The sequence below is a fragment of the Mya arenaria genome, chromosome 2, assembly GCF_026914265.1.
Source record: "Mya arenaria isolate MELC-2E11 chromosome 2, ASM2691426v1".
Taxonomy (NCBI): Eukaryota; Metazoa; Mollusca; class Bivalvia; order Myida; family Myidae; genus Mya; species Mya arenaria.
In genome coordinates this window covers 18,722,464-18,746,964 of record NC_069123.1, presented here as the reverse complement: position 1 = coordinate 18,746,964, position 24,501 = coordinate 18,722,464, and the positions used below count along the sequence as shown (strand labels likewise).

General features: G+C 40.6%; 1 protein-coding gene across 2 annotated transcripts in view; it reads right to left on the bottom strand.

Annotated features, from left to right (window-relative positions):
• Nucleotides 1-24,501, bottom strand: part of LOC128205559 (uncharacterized) — a 74,187-nt gene that overhangs the window by 16,280 nt on the left and 33,406 nt on the right. For both annotated transcript variants that reach the window (XM_052907294.1, XM_052907301.1), the window contains 12 exons: nucleotides 23,897-23,996; nucleotides 21,979-22,090; nucleotides 10,382-10,537; nucleotides 9,920-10,002; nucleotides 9,067-9,142; nucleotides 8,237-8,341; nucleotides 6,771-6,977; nucleotides 5,816-5,942; nucleotides 4,985-5,153; nucleotides 2,321-2,456; nucleotides 640-750; nucleotides 191-300 (listed from right to left, as the gene is read on the bottom strand). In XM_052907294.1, coding sequence (XP_052763254.1) covers nucleotides 191-300; nucleotides 640-750; nucleotides 2,321-2,456; nucleotides 4,985-5,153; nucleotides 5,816-5,942; nucleotides 6,771-6,977; nucleotides 8,237-8,341; nucleotides 9,067-9,142; nucleotides 9,920-10,002; nucleotides 10,382-10,537; nucleotides 21,979-22,090; nucleotides 23,897-23,996 — 1,492 coding nt within the window. The remainder of the gene's footprint in view (nucleotides 1-190; nucleotides 301-639; nucleotides 751-2,320; nucleotides 2,457-4,984; nucleotides 5,154-5,815; nucleotides 5,943-6,770; nucleotides 6,978-8,236; nucleotides 8,342-9,066; nucleotides 9,143-9,919; nucleotides 10,003-10,381; nucleotides 10,538-21,978; nucleotides 22,091-23,896; nucleotides 23,997-24,501) is intronic.

The window sequence follows — 24,501 nt, the reverse complement described above, 5'->3', positions numbered from 1 at the left end:
AGTCCTACTCATTTTGGATCATCTCTCTAATTCTTTATTTTGATGTAACTTGGTACCTTTCAGCACTAACTCCGACAGTTTTTTAGTAAATGTCCAGTCAATTACTGCTTAAAGTAGATGAAATTGCTACTAGTATAGATACCGCATAAGGGTGCAATATGAACCTTCATGTAGATTAGATTAAGCTTACGTAGTAAGAGAGACGGCCTCCACCTCCAACTGAAGATGTTCTGGCAGGTCTGATATCACTTCACAGGTAGAGAGTTGGGAATTCTCAGACAGAAATGACATACAGCTCTCCTGTTAAAACATAAGCAAATATTGAACTAAGTCTCAAATGGATCTTAATATTTTTAGATAGATCTGCTGGCTGATTGAAAATTTACATAATAGAGCCCCCTGTTTTTTTTCTCAGTCCAAAAGCCACAAAACTCAACAATATTTTAGCCTGAGTTATGGGAATATATGTACATGTTGCAGTGAAATGTGTTCAATGTACCTAGTTTCATTCTATTACTAATAAATATCTTTCAAGGTTTTCAATAGCATTAAAGATCATTTTACCATGATGAAAACAACAAGATCTCATAATAATTTTCTACAAAAAAAACAACAACAAAGACAGTCTAATCCACTGACCTTGAGGTTTTTAGCTGTAAGCTGATCAGCCAGGGTGAGAAGGTAAAAGACAGTGTTTTCATCTAGGTGGTGCTTCAATGCATATTCACACTTTGACCGCAGACATACAACCTACAGCAAATATTTCAAGTCTATTTAGAACACTTCTGCTTATTCCGATCATTATGTAAGATTGTGTACACAAAATGACAAGACTTCCATATCGACACAATATGAGACATCAAAATATACATAAAATGACACGACATATTTACACAGCCTGACAAGACATATTTACACAGCCTGACAAGACATATTTACACAGCCTGACAAGACATACATATTTACACAGAATGACAAGACATACATATTTACACAGCCTGACAAGACATACATATTTACACACCCTGACAAGACATACATATTTACACAGCCTGACAAGACATACATATTTACACAGAATGACAAGACATACATATTTACACAGAATGACAAGACATACATATTTACACAGCCTGACAAGACATATTTACACAGCCTGACAAGACATACATATTTACACAGAATGACAAGACATACATATTTACACAGCCTGACAAGACATACATATTTACACAGAATGACAAGACATACATATTTACACAGCCTGACAAGACATACATATTTACACAGCCTGACAAGACATACATATTTACACAGCCTGACAAGACATACATATTTACACAGCCTGACAAGACATACATATTTACACAGAATGACAAGATGTCCATATTTACACAACCTGATAAGACATCAGTATTTACACAGTCTGACAAAACATCCAAATTTACATAGTATAACAAGATATCCTTATATACACAACGTGACAAGACATCTATATAAACACAGCCTGACAAGACATACATATTTACACAGAATGACAAGATGTCCATATTTACACAGCCTGATAAAACATCCATATTTACATAGTATAACAAGATATCCTTATATACACAACGTGATAAGACATCTATATTAACACAGCCTGACAAGACATCCATATTTACACAGTGTGACAAGATACCATATTTACATAGAATGACAAGATGTTCATATTTACATAGAATGACAAGATGAATATTTTTACATAGATTGACAAGACATCCATATTTACATAGAATGACAAGACATCCATATTTACACAGCATGACAAGACATCTATATTTACACATATCTACACAGTATGACAAAATGTCTACAGAGTATGACAAGACATACCTTTTTAGACATTATGGCAAGAGTCCAATAATTACACAGCGTGACAACACTTCCATATTGACACAGTATGACAAGGCATCCATATTCGAACAGCGTGACAATACAATATCTTTGGTCTTAAACCACGAAAGCTATCCTTGCTTGTAATGTTTGCAAAAAGCCACATTTACTACAGGTATGTCTTGAAGTCAAAGAACATGTATTTCACTTTTTAGAAATTGTAAAAAGAAATTTGCTTTAAGGAAGTGGAAAACCAATTATAAGACATAATCTCAGTGAATAATCCTTTAGCAATGTGAGCCATGTGATCAATAATTGATCTAGTTCATGGGTTGGTTTGTGGGTCTAGCAGTTTAACTGGCATTGAAATAAAAACAATTCAAAAAGGCAAAAATTGGGCATGTATCCTGACTGCAAGAATGCCTGTCCATTTCTAGGTACTCACATCATATCTGTCTGCGAGTGTCATCATGTCAGATATCTGTTCAGTTGAAAGGTCATTGAGCTCCACCTGTCCGCAGTATACATACTCCAGAAACACACGGAATAAGGATGGGTCGGTGTCATGTACTGTTATCTTCCTGTCATGGCGTTATGTCAGAATTACATATTTGTCACAATGAAGATAATACTAATAAAATTGTTTTTCAATCAATGCCTGTAAATTCAGTTTTTTTTTAAACACATAAATATAATGTAATAATTGCAACATTTTAGTCTATGATGTGGCTTGAAAATAACAGTGCATATTGTTATTTACATATGCATGTTGATGTGGACTGGTAATGATGTTGGAGATCTAGTAACCCATCATATCAAAAGCTCATAAAGTATAAAGCCTCAGCAAAATTTTGAAATTGACCAATGAGGCCATGTGTAGCCTTATAAACTGAAAGATTAAGCCTTGAAACAGCTTTACATTAAAACTGAGATTGTTCAAGTAAGCGATCGTTGAAGTACTTGTTATCAGTCGAGGCTTAGTCCTGACCATTACTTCATTTTCATATAAAATATAAATGGGTCGAAACCTACATAAGTCGAGGACTCGAGCACCATTGCCGGTCCCAAGTACACAAATCATGCGCAAAACCTTTTGATAACCTCAAGGTCACATTTTTACACAGTTTCACAAAATCGTGTTCCAGAATAGGCAAACAATTCCTAGGTGTTAAAATTTTCGCGTGTTGTAAAAATTGAAATGACAGATGATAGGAGATTTGATAAGGTGTGAAAAACTGATTATTGCCATTAACACATGACGGCCATTACTTACTAAGGGAAATTGAGAAGTTAATGACGAGAATTTAATTGTGAGAAATGTAAATGAGAAATAAACATATGAATAAAATCCTACCACAACGATCCTTTATCGGAATTTCTGAAAAGAATTCCTTCTGGTCACTTTGCTTTGCAATAGAGGAAATGATAAAAAACTTCCAAATTGTCAAACACCTAAGAATTGGCATATTCCAAAGTTGCTAGTTAAGAAAATGTGCTTTTTTGTGTAAAAATAAACTTTTTTGCTACTTAGTCCCCGTTTTACTTTCACATTTTCACATTTGGTATACAACAAGCTTTGAACTAATGAGCGGTTTCCATACATGCCATATCCCCCGGAGGGGGATAAAATCCCCCGGAATTTCGACCCATCCCCCGGTCTCCAGGAGGGGGATGAAAATCCCCCGGAATTAAAGTGTTTAAAATTACGCAAATTTATCACAGGGTTTAATTATATATGCCTGTTTACAGTTATAATGCCCTTCCTGTCTTGAAGCTTAATTGGATTATCAACTGATGGTGTGTTTTAACAACACCTATTGGGTGACACTTAATAAATCAGCAGGGCACATTTCATGTATTGTTTTGATTGAAACTGACAGAATTTGCGTAAGAAATGTCAATTAGACTGGTCAGATAAAAGGACGATTTTCATTGGTTAAAACTATAATTTTTATCCAATCAGAGAGGATGTAACAAATTAAAGCGTTCTTCATAACATGTGTCATTGTCATCAAAAGGATTGATAATTAAAATGTGACAGTAAATTATTCATTAAAGAAAAGGATTATTATAACTAATAGACAATGCTGTTCTTTGTTATGCCTCACTAATATGTTTACATACATGACATTGACATATGTTTACATACATGACATTGACCTTCATCGCAAATATCGGAAAATAACAGAACTTCCAGAAGAGAAACTGAAAGTAGACAATTCGGATGAAATGACTTTTATTTATTTATTATGGTGGTGATGTTTTTATTTTTTGACCAATGCCAAAAGAAGATATGTTTATGAACTTAAACAATAAATTATGCATTTGCTTTTTATCAGAAGCAAACAAATCTGACTATTTGGGAACTGAAATGAAAAATATTGATAATTCATTCCATTCTCTCTAATAGTCTGAAAGTCATCATTTATGATCATAGGCAGCAGATTTTGTATCCAATTTTAGAGGAAGGTAAGCCCATTAAATTGTCTCTGAAACATATTTTTCTGGGAAGTATTCTATTTTGCAAGTGAGTGATTTTATTATGCAATATGGTTGTGTCTCATAAAAATATAGATGAAGTGCTGGAAAAAGGGGTAAACAAGGTGAATTGGCATGTGTGTCATGCCCGTAATGCTACATGGCAATGATGAAAATCCCCTGGTATGTGACCAAAATCCCCTTAAATTCTGGACATAATCCCCTCAGGAGCCTTTCAAAATTATGGCAATTTGTTTTTTTTCGTACTTGCGTCTTAAAATACTTTGAAATTTTGCTGAATTAGATCTGCTAAAAAATCCCCCTGAATACTACCGAAATCCCCCTGAATTTTCAGACTTTTGAACAAATCCCCCTGAATGGTCTCCAGAAAATATGGCATGTATGGGTTTCCACTATGCAATACATAAACAGTGCCGAAGTAAACAACCGGTATGATGATTTCAGACTTTGAAATACATTGTAAGACATTTCATAATGGACATAAATGGAAACTTGGGTCTTCGAGACATAGGATCACTCAAGTTTTAGCTCTGATCCCAGCATCCTCGAAAAATCGCAGTTTAACTTTATTTAGATACTGATTGTAATGTAGACTGCTTTAGTATTTTACCTGTCTATAGACTCCCTCATGCCACTTAGGAGAGCACGTTTAAACCAGTCACACCTGGCTGCTATAACAACACGGTGGGCGGGGACTTGGCACACAGCCACCTCACTCTCTGCATGTACATGCTCAGTAGGAGTGTTGCCCATGTGGTCTATTACTGTGTCACCCACTTCTATAATTAAAGTATTTTCAATCTCAAGTTTGTGCCAGATCTGTTGTTGTTTTTTTGTGTAAATGTGAAAAATGTATTTGAAAATGTTAGGCAAAAGGTTGATATTTGATTTTTTCAGATTTACTTTTTTTTTTTAAAAGTAAAAATATATTAAAATTTTATATACTATTTTCCAACAAGTTTTATAACAAAATGCAAAAAAATGCTTTTAGTAAAGCCAGATTTTATTAAACAGGTTAACGCATGCCTCTGTCAACTACTGGAGGTTATGTAAATGAATGCTTTGTGGAATATTTCCCTTAACTAACTCTAAGGAGGGAGAATCGAGTTACAATTGTTCAGGATTATAATAAAAATTATACAAGATAAAAAATTATTAAGATAAAAATGGCTTTGACTTCGGCTGCTCCTTTTAATTTGTATTTTTATTTGGCCCACTCACTTTTATTGGCTCAAGTGCTGTGAATAAAAATCATGTTGGTGTGGCTAAATAATCTTTTTTTTAAAAAAAACAAAAAGTGCATATGCTCAAATATCTTAAGTCATAGCTACTTCTCTAGGGATTAACCTAGGAATGGCTTGACATTCACAAATGTCCTCTTGTTGGCCAGAACCAAATTACAAAGAAGTACAACTCACATTTTATACAATCAATTGCTCACCTTGTGCCTGTACAATCTCGAAAGTGAGGTCCGTATTTTTCTGCGACAGGAGAAGCTTTAGGGCTTGCTGGGCTGTATGACTGTCCCGGGCAAACGGAGACACTGACAATGACTCTACTGAACTTAACTGCAAGGAATAATTAATCATCTTAATATATGTATTGTGTCTACAGTCTCAGGGCTGACCCAGGTCATTTGAGGATAAATCGTAATGCGTTTAAAACAAGCTCCTGGGGCGCTAATTTTTTGTACGTGAAAAAATTCAAAAAGCGAGAAATAGGTTCACTATTTTTATGTCCCTGGGGCGGTTGCATTTTTTTTCCCAATAAGCTGGTGCCAAACACGAGTATAACGTAATTCTCAATGACACGGTGTTGTTTTAGCAGCTTATTGATATCCAATTAATGACTCTCTTTATGACTTATGCTGTTCGGTAATTGATTTCATTGATTTAACTCATTGTTTTTTTTGCAGAGTAATTAATTATTTTGGATGATTTTTTTCCCAATATATACTTTTATAATAAAGTCAAGGTTGACATGTTAAGACCCTTATACGAACGGTGGTGTTTTGTAAAGCTCTTAACTAACTTAGTTTTACAACCAACTTTAATACACTTCAAACAACAAAATCATGTGAAAATGGACATTTTAAGCCCAATCTGAGAAACCCCAGGTAGGCAATTCATAATCAAAATCGGAATCTGTGTTTTCCCCCCTCCCATAACCACCCCTCCTAAAATTGCGACAAAATACTTTCTGGAGACAGCACTGAGTCTGCAAAATAATCAAAAGTCTGAAAGGGAGAGATAACCAAAATATGACAAAACAACTTTGACTCAATCATTAAAATAACCCGGACATGGAAAGTTTGTCTAATAACTTGACTGATTTTTATTTGCATACATGTACATGCATAAATTATAGATTCAACTATTAACATTTACAAAACTAACCTGAACATATTTTGTTCTAAATGTTGAACACTTTGGTGTGGCGCCAGAGCTTGGTGATGACTGGTTGTTTTGACTGGCACTGTTTGCTAGGAGACCAAGTGAGGTAAGGGAGGTGGAAAACTCATCCCGGTGAACCATGTCACACCCTTGCTTCACAAGGGGCTGGGCCATAGACTGGTTCTGCTGTACCTTGCATATCGCCCAGGACTACAATAGTAAAGGAAAACGCTAAAAGCATTGAAAGGCTATAGTCGCTATAGGGAGATTTTACTTTATGTACAATTTTGTTCCCAGCGAATAAAAATTGAATCCAAAAACTCCTTTGAGTGGCCCCAAAACTGTAACCAATAAGTGCTTGTCATTACCTTAGAATAGGTAATGTAAATTAATGATTTTTCAATACAATTAGCTAGTTTCATAACACTAACTGATAAACCTATACTAGGATATCTGAATACTGCATTCATCTCGCAAGTTCATCACCAAAATTGATTTTAGATTATTCAGCTTGCTTTCAAATTTCATATTAACATTGAAATCTTATGAACATATCTAACTAAAGCGGTCTTTTAATTGGCACTATTTTAAACCACATAACAACCTTCATCCCATATTGTAACCCCAGCACATTCATTTAACATGTCATGTCAAAAAGTAGATCTGACGATTCCTGATTTCAATTTGTGGTACTAAAGTCTGTTGGCCTGTGTAATCTTATACTTCTGAGGTGACAGCAAAAACAAATTCCTAAATTTTCAATATGAGACATTGACAGCCAGTTTAGCCTAACCAGTCTGTACATCAATCCGCAAGCAAGTTGTCCACAGAATATATTTGACTGAACATGGCTGAAGCATCTGAACTTTATTTACTTCAAAACTTTGCACAAATAAGGACAGAGCGATGATTCATTAATCAAGTCAGTCGTTGTTACATCAATCAATGTCTTAAATCTCAGCTAATACGTATATAATTACTATAATGTTAATGAGGACAACCTTTAAATCACTATCAAATTAATGTCAAATGTACCTTTGTTGAATATGTATCAAACTAGAGCTATCACTGAAAGTGATTAATACCCCCAAACGCCGCCTCTCATTATGATTTATCATTGTATGAAGTTTTATGAAATTCCATCTTGTAGTTTTCAAGTTACTGTCCGGACAAAAGTTTGACAAAAAAAACACAGAAAAAGGCAATAACTCTGTAATAAGCAAGAATAGAGTTATGGTTATTGTACACTGCACTTCCTCTCATTATGCTCTACCATTGTATGAAGTTCAATCCAATTCCATCCAGTAGTTTTTAAGTTATGCTCAGGACAAGGTAAATTGCAACGGACCGACCGACCAACTGACAAACCGACCGACCACAGGGTGACTCCAATATACCCTCTTCAAACTTCGTTTGTCGGGGGTATAAAAATACATTTTACATTTCAATAAACCATTAAGAAGTCTTACAATTTTTGATGTTGCTAGTTTAAAGATGTATTTCCAATCACGCCATGACAACCAATCATCCATATCATCCAGGATTTCCGTCACCTTACTGTGTGATATCTGCACCTGAATGTTGAGGAGAAATAACTTTGATAAGTGAGAATTTCAGCAGTTTTATTCCTGGCCAGGGCACATTTGAGTTTGGTTGATGGTCATCATGATAGACAAGTGGGTTGCCCATGGGATCTGTTTCCCCAACTAAGTAAACTTCTGGAAAATGACCTAGAGAGAAGATGCACTGGTTTTCATGTGAGATAAATTTCTGACAATATCATGTGATTTATCAAATTCATTTGAAGGTAAAACATTATGTTTTGAATGACATTACCAAAAATATGAACATCAATGTGAGACCCTTTCTAGGTAAAAAAGGTTCAAAGAACCAAAGTAAATGTTTTTGCAATTTACTTATTATCATTTTAATGATAAGTTATGGAATATATTTAAACACCATCATTCGGACCCAGATGAAAACTTCACCACCCAAAATAAATTGCTCATTATCTGCCATCAATGTTTGTTACATATGCTTGCTCAATTTCATTCTTTAACAAGCAATAAATGTGCTTAAACTATCACCTCAAACCAATGACCCTTGCTAATTATTTCAAAATAGCGATTTTGGATTATAGATGAAAATTTTAATTAAACAAGAAAGAAATAAAATTGGGATCAAAAAATTAATTCCAAATAGCGATAATTTTAGATAATTTGTGTTCCGTTTAACGGTGTTAAAATGTATAATGAAACTAAAGTGAAGATCATTGCCTAAAAATAAAGAAGCAACTTACAATATCACACAGAGATTCAAACAACTTTGCAATGTCTCTTATTTTGCCAGCCTGTGACACAGTGCAGAATGACTCTCTGAAAAACACATGCTCAGGATACATACAGAAAACAAAGGTTACATAACCGGCAAAATTTCATAAGCAAAAATATTAATTATCAGAAATCCTATAAGAAACTATTCTAGTTAAAGTCTGAATGGTTCTAAAATACCAATATTCTGAATGGCTGCTACTCCTTTCATAAATTCACATTCTTGAATTGCAATACTAACATAAAGGTACATTTAAAACTACTTGTACCAAGTCTTATATTATTTCCTTTGTTTTTGTTTATACATTAATTCCCATATCAGAATAGAAACAAGTCAATGGAGCTTATCTGTTCAAGAACAAGCATGTAGATAATTTCCAACACTTAAACTGCACGCTTGCACTTGACAACATGGTACAAGTGGATAATTTCCAACACTTATACTGCACGCTTGCGCTTGACAACATGGTACAAGTGGATAATTTCCAACACTTAAACTGCACGCTTGCGCTTGACAACATGGTACAAGATAAGTATGTCACCCACTACCCTCATGATTGAAATTATACACTTGTAATGAAGCATTTCATTATTTCGCATTGTGGTTGCAGTAACAATTTATAATACTGAATACCGGAAGCATAAGCATGAAGTTTCGAACAACTAAAGTTTTAATGGCAAAGCATAAGATCCAACACTAAATCATTCAAGAAAACAAAAGTTTTGAAAATCGGCCTTTTTTTTCTGAAGTTTTTCAGATATGCCAAATAATTTAACTGGTATATACAAATTATAGAGAATAAATGTAAAAGGTAATCTTACTTCTGTTGCATAAAGTGGAAGAAAGACAGTGTTGTTCTCTCATTGAGCCTTTTCAACTTCTTCAACTCGCGAACATGCAGGGCCTTGTAAATATTGTAAAATGATATTCATTCACATGCAGTAAAACACTGAGGTGATTCAATATGACATTTAATTTATAATCTGTGTTGAGAACATTAAAGCACAAAAACTTCATTAACTCACATACGAAAAATAATATAATATAAAATTAAATTACAAAATAATTATAAAAAAATTAACTTTTTGAAAAAATATTACCTTATAATTTTATGTTAACTTTACTAAATTCATTTTTTTTTCAGAAAAACTAACTTGGCACAACCTCCATTGATGTCAAAATATCTTTTCTTCAGTGAAACGTTAATATGTAAAGAATTATCTATTTTACTTATGCATAACTTTACATGATGGCATGGTCTATTTCAACCATGAAGTAGTTACATGTTTGAGCATCTTGCCAAGGACGTCACCGACATGTCCCTTCCTGTGTTTGTCTGCGCGGTCGGTCTTCTCCACCTCTGAGTGTGAAATAATCAGCTCCAGAGCAGCCTTCCCATCAACAACAAACTGTGTAAACAACTCCAGGCCCTGCTCTATCTGCAAACAAACCGGGTACACAACATGAGGTTGATGATATACATTTAAAAAATCATTGACAAGTAAATTCTTACCGTATTATTACGGCATTTGTATAAGTCTTATAATATGCGTGAATGTTCTCAAAATGTCAAGACATATATCATTGTTGTGTACGCTAAATTACAGAAATACGACGATAATTATCAAAATACACAAGACAGTTATCGAAATATGCCTTATATACAATTTTTTGTTTGTTTTTTACTTCAATATATGTTATAAATACTTTATCAACCTTAATTTTTCGGCTCCGGTTTTGACAATTTTCCGCGGCGTCCTATCTTATATATTAAGGGTTTTTACCCGTTTTCTCAACTATTTTTTTGCCTGCGTCCTATCTATGCCAGCGTCCTATATATGATATAATACGGTATGTGTTTAAAGGGGCTGTACTCCCTATGATAAAATAGCGGAAAAAAAGAAAAATTGTTGAAAACTGACACAAGAGCGGTCACAGACAGCTATATCCCCCGCCTCATGGGGATTTTTTTTTGTAACGAAAGCCAATCAATGGTAAGGGTAGTTTCTCAGGAACATAAGAAATGCGTGAAATTAAGAAAGGGCAATAACTCTTTCAAATCAGGTCAAATTGCAAAAGCCTGACAATATGACCTGCATCACTTTATAGTCATCAACGTAAGTGGAGTTGCAAGAAACCAATTTTATATGTAAAATAAGCAAAGGGCAATAACTCTTTCAAAAATGGTCAAATCAGGAAAGCCCGACAATATACGCTGCTTCACTTTATGATCATCAATCTGTGAAAGTTTGGTAGAAATCGCATGAAAAACGTAAGAGGAGTTGCGAAGAAACCAATTTTAAATGTAAAATAAGCAAAGGGCAATAACTTTTTCAAAAATGGTCGAATCGGGAAAGCCCGACAATGCGCTGCTTCACTTTATGATAATCAAAATCTGTGAAAGTTTGGTAGAAATCGCATGAAAAACGTAAGAGCAGTTGCGAAGAAACCAATTTTAAATGTAAAATAAGCAAAGGGCAATAACTCTTTCAAAAATGGTCGAATCGGGAAAGCCAGACAATGCGCTGCTTCACTTTATGATAATCAAAATCTGTAAAAGTTTGGTAGAAATCGCATAAAAAACGTAAGAGCAGTTGCGAAGAAACCAATTGTAAATGTAAAATAAGCAAAGGGCAATAACTCTTTCAAAAATGGTCAAATCAGGAAAGCCTGACAATATGCGCTGCTTCACTTTATGATAATCAATCTGTGAAAGTTTGGTAGAAATCACATGAAAAACGTAAGAGCAGTTACAAAGAAACCAATTTTAAAGGTAAAATAAGCAAAGGGCAATAACTCTTTCAAAAATGGTCAAATCAGGAAAGCCTGACAATATGCGCTGCTTCACTTTATGATAATCAATCTGTGAAAGTTTGGTAGAAACCGCATGAAAAACGTAAGAGCAGTTGCGAAGAAACCAATTTTAAATGTAAAATAAGCAAAGGACAATAACTCTTTCAAAAATAGTTGAATCAGGAAAGCCCGATAATATGCGCTTTTTCACTTTATGATCATCAATCTGTGAAAGTTTGGTAGAAATCTCATGAAAAACGTAAGAGGAGTTGCGAAGAAACCAATTTTATATGTAAAATAAGCAAAGGGCAATTACTCTTTCAAAAATGGTCAAATCAGGAAAGCCCAACAATATATGCTGCTTCACTTTATGATGATCAATCTGTGAAAGTTTGGTAGAAATCGCATGAAAAACGTAAGAGGAGTTGCGAAGAAACCAATTTTAAATGTGAAATAAGCAAAGGGCAATAACTTTTTCAAAAATGGTCGAATCGGGAAAGCCAGACAATGCGCTGCTTCACTTTATGATAATCAATCTGTGAAAGTTTGGTACAAATCGCATGAAAGACGTAAGAGCAGTTGCGAAGAAACCAATTTTAAATGTAAAATAAGCAAAGGGCAATAACTCTTTCAAAAATAGTCAATCAATCTGTGAAAGTTTGGTAGAAATCTCATGAAAAACATAAGAGGAGTTGCGAAGAAACCAATTTTATATGTAAAATAAGCAAAGGGCAATAACTCTTTCAAAAATGGTCGAATCGGGAAAGCATGACAATATGCCCTGCTTCACTTCATGAGCATCAATCTGTGAAAGTTATGTAGAAATCGCATGAGAAATGTAAGAGGAGATGCAAAGAAATGAATGTGGGCCGGACGGACGCACGCACACGCACACACACACACACACACACACGGAATTGCGCCTACCATTACTATATCCCCTCGCCTTTTCAAGGCGGGGGATAATAAACTTGGCATCCATGTGTACAATGCATTGAAACTTACTAACTGAAGTACCACATAGTTTACAATTTATTTAATTTTAGCAGTTATTTCGTATTTTTCCATTAAAAATGATTACCAGGTAGAATTCATTCCTTATGCATGATTGGCTAGTCGGTGTTATCACCTGATATTACCGAGGTAGGTGTATAGCTAAATTATGTCACCCAATTAGAGTAAGCCAGCGTGGCTCAGTGGATACGACGCTGGACTGCAATTTTGGCGACACGGGTTCGAACCCGGTCTCCGATACAATTTTTTTTTTACATTTTGGTACTTTTTTTACAATTTATTGAATTATGATGTCAAAGCGTAACACATTCTATTAGATAATTGTCCTGGAAAAACTTTTTTTGGTGCCAATCTGGCTTACAGCCCCTTAAAAAAAAACCTTTGCATATAAAAACATTAAACAAATATGACTTTTTAATTTATCACCTTTAAAATAAGTTTAAATATACCATAATGAATACCTTTACATGAATTAATGAATCCCTTTACATGAATTGATGTTTCCTTATTCCTTTACGAAACATACAGATTTGTTTGTTAAAAGTACAATTCCTGTTATTCCTCCATAGTTATTCATGAGGTATAAATAATTTGAGGAAAGACATATACATGATGATTAACTTCATCTTATTAGTCACAATTCAGAGAATAAAACCATACAGAACAAAAATTACACTTAAAACTGTCCAATTAAAGAGCCATAAATGAGAGGAGGGAATGATGGGGAGGTCATGCCTCTGTTGTGGGGTGAGATTACACAGTATGCATTACCTCAGGTACCAGGTAGGTGGGGAGGTCATGCCTGTGTTGTGGGGTGAGATTAAACAGTTTGCCCTTACCTCTGGTACCAGGTAGGTGGGGAGGTCATGCCTGTGTTGTGGGGTGAGATTACACAGTATGCCCTTACCTCAGGTACCAGGTAGGTGGGGAGGTCATGCCTCTGTTGTGGGGTGAGATTAAACAGTTTGCCCTTACCTCAGGTACCAGGTAGGTGGGGAGGTCATGCCTCTGTTGTGGGGTGAGATTACACAGTATGCCCTTACCTCAGGTACCAGGTAGGTGGGGAGGTCATGCCTCTGTTGTGGGGTGAGATTACACAGTATGCCCTTACCTCAGGTACCAGGTAGGTGGGGAGGTCATGCCTGTGTTGTGGGGTGAGATTACACAGTATGCCCTTACCTCAGGTACCAGGTAGGTGGGGAGGTCATGCCTGTGTTGTGGGGTGAGATTACACAGTATGCCCTTACCTCAGGTACCAGGTAGGTGGGGAGGTCATGCCTGTGTTGTGGGGTGAGATTACAGTTTGCCCTTACCTCAGGTACCAGGTAGGTGGAGAGGTCATGCCTGTGTTGTGGGGTGAGATTACACAGTATGCCCTTACCTCAGGAACCAGGAGGTGGGGAGGTCATGCCTCTGTTGTGGGGTGAGATTACACAGTATGCCCCTACCTCAGGTACCAGGTAGGTGGAAAGGTCATGCCTCTGTTGTGGGGTGAGATTACACAGTATGCCCCTATCTCAGGTACCAGGTAGGTGGCGAGGTCATGCCTCTGTTGTGGGGTAAGATTACACAGTTTGCCCCTACCTCAGGTACCAGGTAGGTGGCGAGGTCATGCCTCTGTTGTGGGGTGAGATTACACAGTTTGCCCCTACCTCCGGTACCAGGTAGGTGGGGAGGTCATGCCTCTGTTGTGGAGTTGAGATTTCACAGTTTGCCCTTACCTCAGGTACCAGGTAGGTGGGGAGGTCATGCCTCTGTTGTGGGGTTGAGATTTCACAGTTTGCCCTTACCTCAGGTACCAGGTAGGTGGCGAGGTCATGCCTGTGTTGTGGGGTTGAGATTTCACAGTTTGCCCTTACCTCAGGTACCAGGTAGGTGGGGAGGTCATGCCTCTGTTGCGGGGTTGAGATTTCACAGTTTGCCCTTACCTCAGGTACCAGGTAGGTGGCGAGGTCATGCCTCTGTTGTGGGGTGAGATTACACAGTATGCCCTTACCTCAGGTACCAGGTAGGTGGGGAGGTCAAGCCTCTGTTGTGGGGTGAGATTTCACAGTTTGCCCTTACCTCAGGTACCAGGTAGGTGGCGAGGTCATCCCTCTGTTGTGGGGGTGAGATTTCACAGTTTGCCCTTACCTCAGGTACCAGGTAGGTGGCGAGGTCATGCCTCTGTTGTGGGGTTGAGATTTCACAGTTTGCTCTTACCTCAGGTACCAGGTAGGTGGGGAGGTCATGCCTCTGTTGTGGGGTGAGATTTCACAGTTTGCCCTTACCTCAGGTACCAGGTAGGTGGGGAGGTCATGCCCCTGTTGTGGGGTTGAGATTTCACAGTTTGCCCTTACCTCAGGTACCAGGTAGGTGGGGAGGTCATGCCTCTGCTGTGGGGTGAGATTACACAGTATGCCCTTACCTCAGGTACCAGGTAGGTGGGGAGGTCATGCCTCTGCTGTGGGGTGAGATTACACAGTTTGCCCTTACCTCAGGTACCAGGTAGGTGGCGAGGTCATGCCTCTGTTGTGGGGTTGAGATTTCACAGTTTGCCCTTACCTCAGGTACCAGGTAGGTGGCGAGGTCATGCCTCTGTTGTGGGGTGAGATTACACAGTATGCCCTTACCTCAGGTACCAGGTAGGTATAGGAAGTCTTGCCTCTGTTGTGGGGTTGAGATTTCACAGTTTGCCCTTATCTCAGGTAACAGGTAGGTGGGGAGGTCATGCCTCTGCTGTGGGGTGAGATTACACAGTTTGCCCTTACCTCAGGTACCAGGTAGGTGGCGAGGTCATGCCTCTGTTGTGGGGTTGAGATTTCACAGTTTGCCCTTACCTCAGGTACCAGGTAGGTGGCGAGGTCATGCCTCTGTTGTGGGGTGAGATTACACAGTATGCCCTTACCTCAGGTACCACGTAGGAGTGGAGGTCATGCCTCTGTTGTGGGGTGAGATTTCACAGTTTGCCCTTACCTCAGGTACCAGGTAGGTGGCGAGGTCATGCCTCTGTTGTGGGGGTTGAGATTTCACAGTTTGCCCTTACCTCAGGTACCAGGTAGGTGGCGAGGTCATGCCTCTGTTGTGGGTTAATATTTCATAGTTTGCTCTTACCTCAGGTACCAGGTAGGTGGCGAGGTCATGCCTGTGTTGTGGGGGTGAGATTTTACAGTTTGCCCTTACCTCAGGTACCAGGTAGGTGGGGAGGTCATGCCTCTGTTGTGGGGTTGAGATTTCACAGTTTGCCCTTACCTCAGGTACCAGGTAGGTGGGGAGGTCATGCCTCTGTTGTGGGGTTGAGATTTCACAGTTTGCCCTTACCTCAGGTACCAGGTAGGTGGGGAGGTCATGCCTCTGTTGTGGGGGCGAGATTTCACAGTTTGCCCTTACCTCAGGTACCAGGTAGGTGGCGAGGTCATGCCTCTGTTGTGGGGGTGAGATTTCACAGTTTGCCCCTACCTCAGGTACCAGGTAGGTGGGGAGGTCATGCCTGTGTTGTGGGGGTGAGATTACACAGTTTGCCCTTACCTCAGGTACCAGGTAGGTGGCGAGGTCATGCCTGTGTTGTGGGGTGAGATTTCAAAGAATGCCCTTACTTCAGGTAACAGGAAGGTGGGTAGGTCATGCCTCTGTCGTTGGGTGAGATTTCAAAGAATGCCCTTACTTCAGGTACCAGGTAAGTGGCGAGGTCATGCCTCTGTTGTGGGGTCAGATTACACAGTTTGCCCTTACCTCAGGTACCAGGTAGGTGGGGAGGTCATGCCTCTGCTGTGGGGTGAGATTACACAGTTTGCCCTTACCTCAGGTACCAGGTAGGTGGGGAGGTCATGCCTCTGCTGTGGGGTGAGATTACACAGTTTGCCCTTACCTCAGGTACCAGGTAGGTGGGGAGGTCATGCCTCTGTTGTGGGGTGAGATTACACAGTTTGCCCTTACCTCAGGTACCAGGTAGGTGGCGAGGTCATGCCTCTGTTGTGAGGTGAGATTACACAGTTTGCCCTTACCTCAGGTACCAGGTAGGTGGGGAGGTCATGCCTCTGTTGTGGGGTGAGATTACAGTTTGCCCTTACCTCAGGTACCAGGTAGGTGGGGAGGTCATGCCTCTGTTGTGGGGTGAGATTACAGTTTGCCCTTACCTCAGGTACCAGGTAGGTGGGGAGGTCATGCCTCTGTTGTGAGGTGAGATTACACAGTTTGCCCTTACCTCAGGTACCAGGTAGGTGGCAAGGTCATGCCTCTGTTGTGGGGTGAGATTACACAGTATGCCCTTACCTCAGGAACCAGGTAGGTGGCGAGGCCATGGCTTTGTTGTGGGGTGAGATTACAGTTTGCCCTTACCTCAGGTACCAGGTAGGTGGCGAGGTCATGCCTCTGTTGTGGGCTGAGATTACACAGTATGCCCTTACCTCAGGTACCAGGTAGGTGGGGAGGTCATGCCTCTGTTGTGGGGTGAGATTTCACAGTTTGCCCTTACCTCAGGTACCAGGTAGGTGGCGAGGTCATGCCTCTGTTGTGGGGTGAGATTTCAAAGAATGCCCTTACTTCAGGTAACAGGAAGGTGGGTAGGTCATGCCTCTGTCGTGGGGTGAGATTTCAAAGAATGCCCTTACTTCAGGTACCAGGTAAGTGGCGAGGTCATGCCTCTGTTGTGGGGTGAGATATCAAAGAATGCCCTTACTTCAGGTACCAGGTAAGTGGCGAGGTCATGCCTCTGTTGTGGGGTGAGATTTCAAAGAATGCCCTTACTTCAGGTACCAGGTAGGTGGGGAGGTCATGCCTCTGTTGTGGGGTGAGATTACACAGTATGCCCTTACCTCAGGTACCAGGTAGGTGGGGAGGTCATGCCTCTGTTGTGGGGTGAGATTACAGTTTGCGCTTACCTCAGGTACCAGGTAGGTGGGGAGGTCATGCCTCTGTTGTGGGGTGAGATTACACAGTAGGCCCTTACCTCCGGTACCAGGTAGGTGGAGAGGTCATGCCTCTGTTGTGGGGTGAGATTACAGATTGCCCTTACCTCAGGTACCAGGTAGGTGGGGAGACCATGCCTCTGTTATGGGGTGAGTTTTTACAGTTTGCCCTTACCTCAGGTACCAGGTAGGTGGGGAGGTCATGCCTCTGTTGTGGGGTGAGATTACAGTTTGCCCTTACCTCAGGTACCAGGTAGGTGGGGAGGTCATGCCTCTGTTGTGGGGTGAGTTTTTACAGTTTGCCCTTACCTCAGGTACTAGGTAGGTGGGGAGGTCATGCCTGTGTTGTGGGGTGAGATTACAGTTTGCCCTTACCTCAGGTACCAGGTAGGTGGGGAGGTCATGCCTCTGTTGTGGGGTGAGTTTTTACAGTTTGCCCTTACCTCAGGTACCAGGTAGGTGGGAAGGTCATGCCTCTGTTGTGGGGTGAGATTACACAGTATGCCCTTACCGCAGGTACCAGGTAGGTGGGGAGGTCATGCCTCTGTTGTGAGGTGAGATTACACAGTATGCCCTTACCTCAGGTACCAGGTAGGTGGGGAGGTCATGCCTGTGTTGTGGGGTGAGATTACACAGTATGCCCTTACCTCAGGTACCAGGTAGGTGGGGAGGTCATGCCTGTGTTGTGGGGTGAGATTACACAGTATGCCCTTACCTCAGGTACCAGGTAGGTGGGGAGGTCATGCCTGTGTTGTGGGGTGAGATTACACAGTATGCCCTTACCTCAGGTACCAGGTAGGTGGGGAGGTCATGCCTTTGTTGTGGGCTGAGATTACACAGTATGCCCTTACCTCAGGTACCAGGTAGGTGGGGAGGTCATGCCTGTGTTGTGGGGTGAGATTACACAGTATGCCCCTACCTCAGGTACCAGGTAGGTGGCGAGGTCATGCCACTGTTGTGGGGTGAGATTACACAGTATGCCCTTATCTCAGGTACCCGGTAGGTGGGGAGGTCATGCCTGTGTTGTGGGGTGAGATTAAACAGTTTGCCCTTACCTCAGGTACCAGGTAGGTGGGGAGGTCATGCCTGTGTTGTGGGGTGAGATTACACAGTATGCTCTTACCTCAGGTACCAGGTAGGTGGGGAGGTCATGCCTGTGTTGTGGGGTGAGATTACAGTTTGCCCTTACCTCAGGTACCAGGTAGGTGGGGAGGTCATGCCTCTGTTGTGAGGTGAGATTACACAGTTTGCCCTTACCTCAGGTACCAGGTAGGTGGGGAGGTCATGCCTCTGTTGTGAGGTGAGATTACACAGTTTGCCCTTACCTCAGGTACCAGGTAGGTGGCGAGGCCATGGCTTTGTTGTGGGGTGAGATTACACAGTATGCCCTTACCTCAGGTACCAGGTAGGTGGGGAGGTCATGCCTCTGTTGTGAGGTGAGTTTACACAGTTTGCCCTTACCTCAGGTACCAGGTAGGTGGCAAGGTCATGCCTCTGTTGTGGGGTGAGATTACAAAGTATGCCCTTACCTCAGGAACCAGGTAGGTGGCGAGGCCATGGCTTTGTTCTGGGGTGAGATTACAGTTTGCCCTTACCTCAGGTACCAGGTAGGTGGCGAGGTCATGCCTCTGTTGTGGGCTGAGATTACACAGTATGCCCTTACCTCAGGTACCAGGTAGGTGGGGAGGTCATGCCTCTGTTGTAGGGTGAGATTTCACAGTTTGCCCTTACCTCAGGTACCAGGTAGGTGGCGAGGTCATGCCTCTGTTGTGGGGTGAGATTTCAAAGAATGCCCTTACTTCAGGTAACAGGAAGGTGGGTAGGTCATGCCTCTGTCGTGGGGTGAGATTTCAAAGAATGCCCTTACCTCAGGTACCAGGTAAGTGGCGAGGTCATGCCTCTGTTGTGGGGTCAGATTTCAAAGAATGCCCTTACTTCAGGTACCAGGTAAGTGGTGATGTCATGCCTCTGTTGTGGGGTGAGATTTCAAAGAATGCCCTTACTTCAGGTACCAGGTAGGTGGGGAGGTCATGCCTCTGTTGTGGGGTGAGATTACACAGTATGCCCTTACCTCAGGTACCAGGTAGGTGGGGAGGTCATGCCTCTGTTGTGGGGTGAGATTACAGTTTGCGCTTACCTCAGGTACCAGGTAGGTGGGGAGGTCATGCCTCTGTTGTGGGGTGAGATTACAGTTTGCGCTTACCTCAGGTACCAGGTAGGTGGCGAGGTCATGCCTCTGTTGTGGGGTGAGATTACACAGTATGCCCTTACCTCAGGTACCAGGTAGGTGGGGAGGTCATGCCTCTGTTGTGGGGTGAGATTAAACAGTTTGCCCTTACCTCAGGTACCAGGTAGGTGGGGAGGTCATGCCTCTGTTGTGGGGTGAGATTACATAGTATGCCCTTACCTCAGGTACCAGGTAGGTGGGGAGGTCATGCCTCTGTTGTGGGGTTGAGATTTCACAGTTTGCCCTTACCTCAGGTACCAGGTAGGTGGGAAGGTCATGCCTCTGTTGTGGGGTGAGATTACATAGTATGCCCTTACCTCAGGTACCAGGTAGGTGGCGAGGTCATGCCTCTGTTGTGGGGTTGAGATTTCACAGTTTGCCCTTACCTCAGGTACCAGGTAGGTGGGGAGGTCATGCCTCTGTTGTGGGGTGAGATTACATAGTATGCCCTTACCTCAGGTACCAGGTAGGTGGTGAGGTCATGCCTCTGTTGTGGGGTTGAGATTTCACAGTTTGCCCTTACCTCAGGTACCAGGTAGGTGGGGAGGTCATGCCTCTGTTGTGGGGTGAGATTATATAGTATGCCCTTACCTCAGGTACCAGGTAGGTGGGGAGGTCATGCCTCTGTTGTGGGGTTGAGATTTCACAGTTTGCCCTTACCTCAGGTACCAGGTAGGTGGGGAGGTCATGCCTCTGTTGTGGGGTGAGATTACATAGTATGCCCTTACCTCAGGTACCAGGTAGGTGGGGAGGTCATGCCTCTGTTGTGGGGTTGAGATTTCACAGTTTGCCCTTACCTCAGGTACCAGGTAGGTGGGGAGGTCATGCCTCTGTTGTGGGGTGAGATTACACAGTATGCCCTTACCTCAGGTACCAGGTAGGTGGGGAGGTCATGCCTCTGTTGTGGAGTTGAGATTTCACAGTTTGCCCTTACCTCAGGTACCAGGTAGGTGGGAAGGTCATGCCTCTGTTGTGGGGTTGAGATTACATAGTATGCCCTTACCTCAGGTACCAGGTAGGTGGCGAGGTCATGCCTCTGTTGTGGGGTTGAGATTTCACAGTTTGCCCTTACCTCAGGTACCAGGTAGGTGGCGAGGTCATGCCTCTGTTGTGGGGTGAGATTACATAGTATGCCCTTACCTCAGGTACCAGGTAGGTGGTGAGGTCATGCCTCTGTTGTGGGGTTGAGATTTCACAGTATGCCCTTACCTCAGGTACCAGGTAGGTGGGGAGGTCATGCCTCTGTTGTGGGGTGAGATTATATAGTATGCCCTTACCTCAGGTACCAGGTAGGTGGGGAGGTCATGCCTGTGTTGTGGGGTGAGATTACAGTTTGCCCTTACCTCAGGTACCAGGTAGGTGGGGAGGTCATGCCTGTGTTGTGGGGTTGAGATTTCACAGTTTGCCCTTACCTCAGGTACCAGGTAGGTGGGGAGGTCATGCCTGTGTTGTGGGGTTGAGATTTCACAGTTTGCCCCTACCTCAGGTACCAGGTAGGTGGGGAGGTCATGCCTCTGTTGTGGGGTTGAGATTTCACAGTATGCCCTTACCTCAGGTACCAGGTAGGTGGGGAGGTCATGCCTCTGTTGTGGGGTGAGATTTCACAGTTTGTGCTTACCTCAGGTACCAGGTAGGTGGGGAGGTCATGCCTCTGTTGTGGGGTTGAGATTTCACAGTTTGCCCTTACCTCAGGTACCAGGTAGGTGGGGAGGTCATGCCTCTGTTGTGGGGTTGAGATTATACAGTACGCCCTTACCTCAGGTACCAGGTAGGTGGGGAGGTCATGCCTCTATTGTGAGGTGAGATTACACAGTTTGCCCTTACCTCAGGTACCAGGTAGGTTGGGAGGTCATGCCTCTGTTGTGGGGTGAGATTACACAGTTTGCACTTACCTCAGGTACCAGGTAGGTGGCAAGGTCATGCCTCTGTTGTGGGGTGAGATTACACAGTTTGCCCTTACCTCAGGTACCAGGTAGGTGGCGAGGTCATGCCTCTGTTGTGGGGTGAGATTACCCAGTTGACCCTTACACTCCTCCAATAACTCCAACCACTGACGTAAAAACACCGGTATCCTACAATGTACGCAAATTTTGAAACATTGCTGATTTGTGGAAATTTGACCTTTTTTGTTTTTACAAGAAAAAATGTGCTCTATGCATAACAGACATTGTTTATATATTTTTGAGTTGTTTTTTTTTTCAGATAAATATGAATATACATAGTCTTTATTTTAAATAGTGAGATTGAAGAGTTATTGTGTCTAATTCTTGTGGTTTCGTTGTGTGATTTCTTTTAGGAATATCTTTTTTGTTAAGAGCTTATTTGCATTGTTTTATATAAAAAAATAATCGGGATTGATACTAGAAATGTGTTTTAGCAATTTTTTCTTCATTGAAGATCATCGTTAAAAGGTGTTTTTGAAGGATGTAATTTCAAATATTTCAAATCAAATTTTATTTGCAGATTTCCGTTGCTGTTGTGAAAGTTGAGAAATTATACAGACATAATTATCTGTTTCATTTTAAGAAACATTTTGAAATGTGACGTTTCCTGACAAGCCATAAAGGGCTGGCGGAAACCCTGAACGTAATTTGTTAGAAAATCGGAATGTCCCCCATTTTCTGGGGTATTGAAATGTATTTTACACGTTAAGCATTTGACAGCTCTTAAACAATCAGATAACCTCATATATGAATCTATTTTAAAATTGAACTGATTCTGTAAGAATCCCACTTTGTACAAAATGATGAACAAGGTCCTCTTATTTCAGTCTTTATGGATGTATTTTGCAATGTTAACTCAATACATTTGATGTAAAATAAAATAAACGAACATTTATATCGATTGAACTCTCATCTAATTTTAAACTTATGATTCATTAAGTAGCCATAGATATTGAAAACATTTTGTTGACAGATTTTATGTCACAATGTTTGAATAAAGAAGGTCATAAAATTTATTATTAATTTAAATCCATTGTACCTGTCAAAAGTTGCCAATTGGTAGTTTGTAACCAAGATCGAACCTGACCTGTATTTTACCAAAAATTATTTAAATCCATTAACACTTTCATGGGTAATTGTCCATATTTTCAGCAAATTCTAAGTTGAAAAGAGCCACAACTCTGTCCAACATTTGTGGATTGTAACAAAACTCCACCTGTATTTTATATTGTTAAATCAGGGTAACAAAGATTATTAAAATCATACATGTCTATATCGTACCAATACCATTTTTTTTGCAAAATCTAATTTGAAAAGAGGACATATCTCCATAAAAATAGTGGTTTGTAACCAAAGTTGAACTTGGCCAGTATTTAATGGTGTAACGGTAATCAATTGTTGCAAAATCTATGTTAACCCTTTTTTGAGTTATTATCCATACACTGTATTTTGAATAATGATTTTTGCAGCAGAGTCTATAATAAATTTGATTAACCCTAGAAGAGATTTTACAAGCTTTGGGTCATGTATTGGGCCTATGGTATTTTTCACAGACTTTATATATAAGTGTACAAAACATCTCAGATAATAAATGGTAACAAGAAAAGACTGATTGTTATCTGTAGACTTATATTTGGTGAGAAACTTGGCCTTGAATTCACAGCCACACAGGTTAACATGGTATTTCAGATCTTTTAGAAATTTAAAAAGTAAAAATATTTACAAGAAAATAGCTCAGTGAATTATTACATGCTTGTCTAATGCGTCATCAATAAAGTACATGCCAATTTTAGACCTACAGCTCCAAGATGCCTTATCAAGCCATTTGAATCAAAATTGTAATTTTCCAAAATATTATGTCAAAACACAATTTTGGGTTAACATAACAAGGAATAGACAGTTCCAAGATTTTGAATGTATATTGAACACTCTCACCTTGACCTTGCATACTTAATGATGTCATTTCTTTCTTCTCTTGAGAGCTCAGCCTTACGTCTTGAAAACAAATCACAGAGAACTAACAACTTGGAAAGAGCTGAAAATCAAAATAAGTATCTTCTTTATTGTACATAAATATTAATAAAAACAAGAGATGTTGGTCAAACATTATGCCCCCCCCCCTCCCCCTGAGCTCCATGTTGTAAGGATTATATGGACATTTAAATACAATATGCATGGACCTCCAAGTCAAGTTTTAGGGCCATGGATGCAGGCGGTGTCAAGTTATCACACAGACAAGCTTTTTGCATTCAAGGTCACTGTGATCTTGACCCAATGACCCCTTAAACAAGAGCTGTCACAGTATGTGACGAATGCCCCCGAATGTGACATTGACCTACGAACAAGGTCAGTACATGAAAAGTTGATCTTGCCTTTACGTGTCAAATACATATGGCAAGTTATTTTAAATTGCCTCTGAACATAAAAAAATACCACCCATACTTGACAACCTACGCTGTTATGTCCTTTTATTCAGAATTTCCTTGTGAATAAACACTTAGTGTATCTTTCAGAGGTAGGAACATGGGTCTTGCACACAA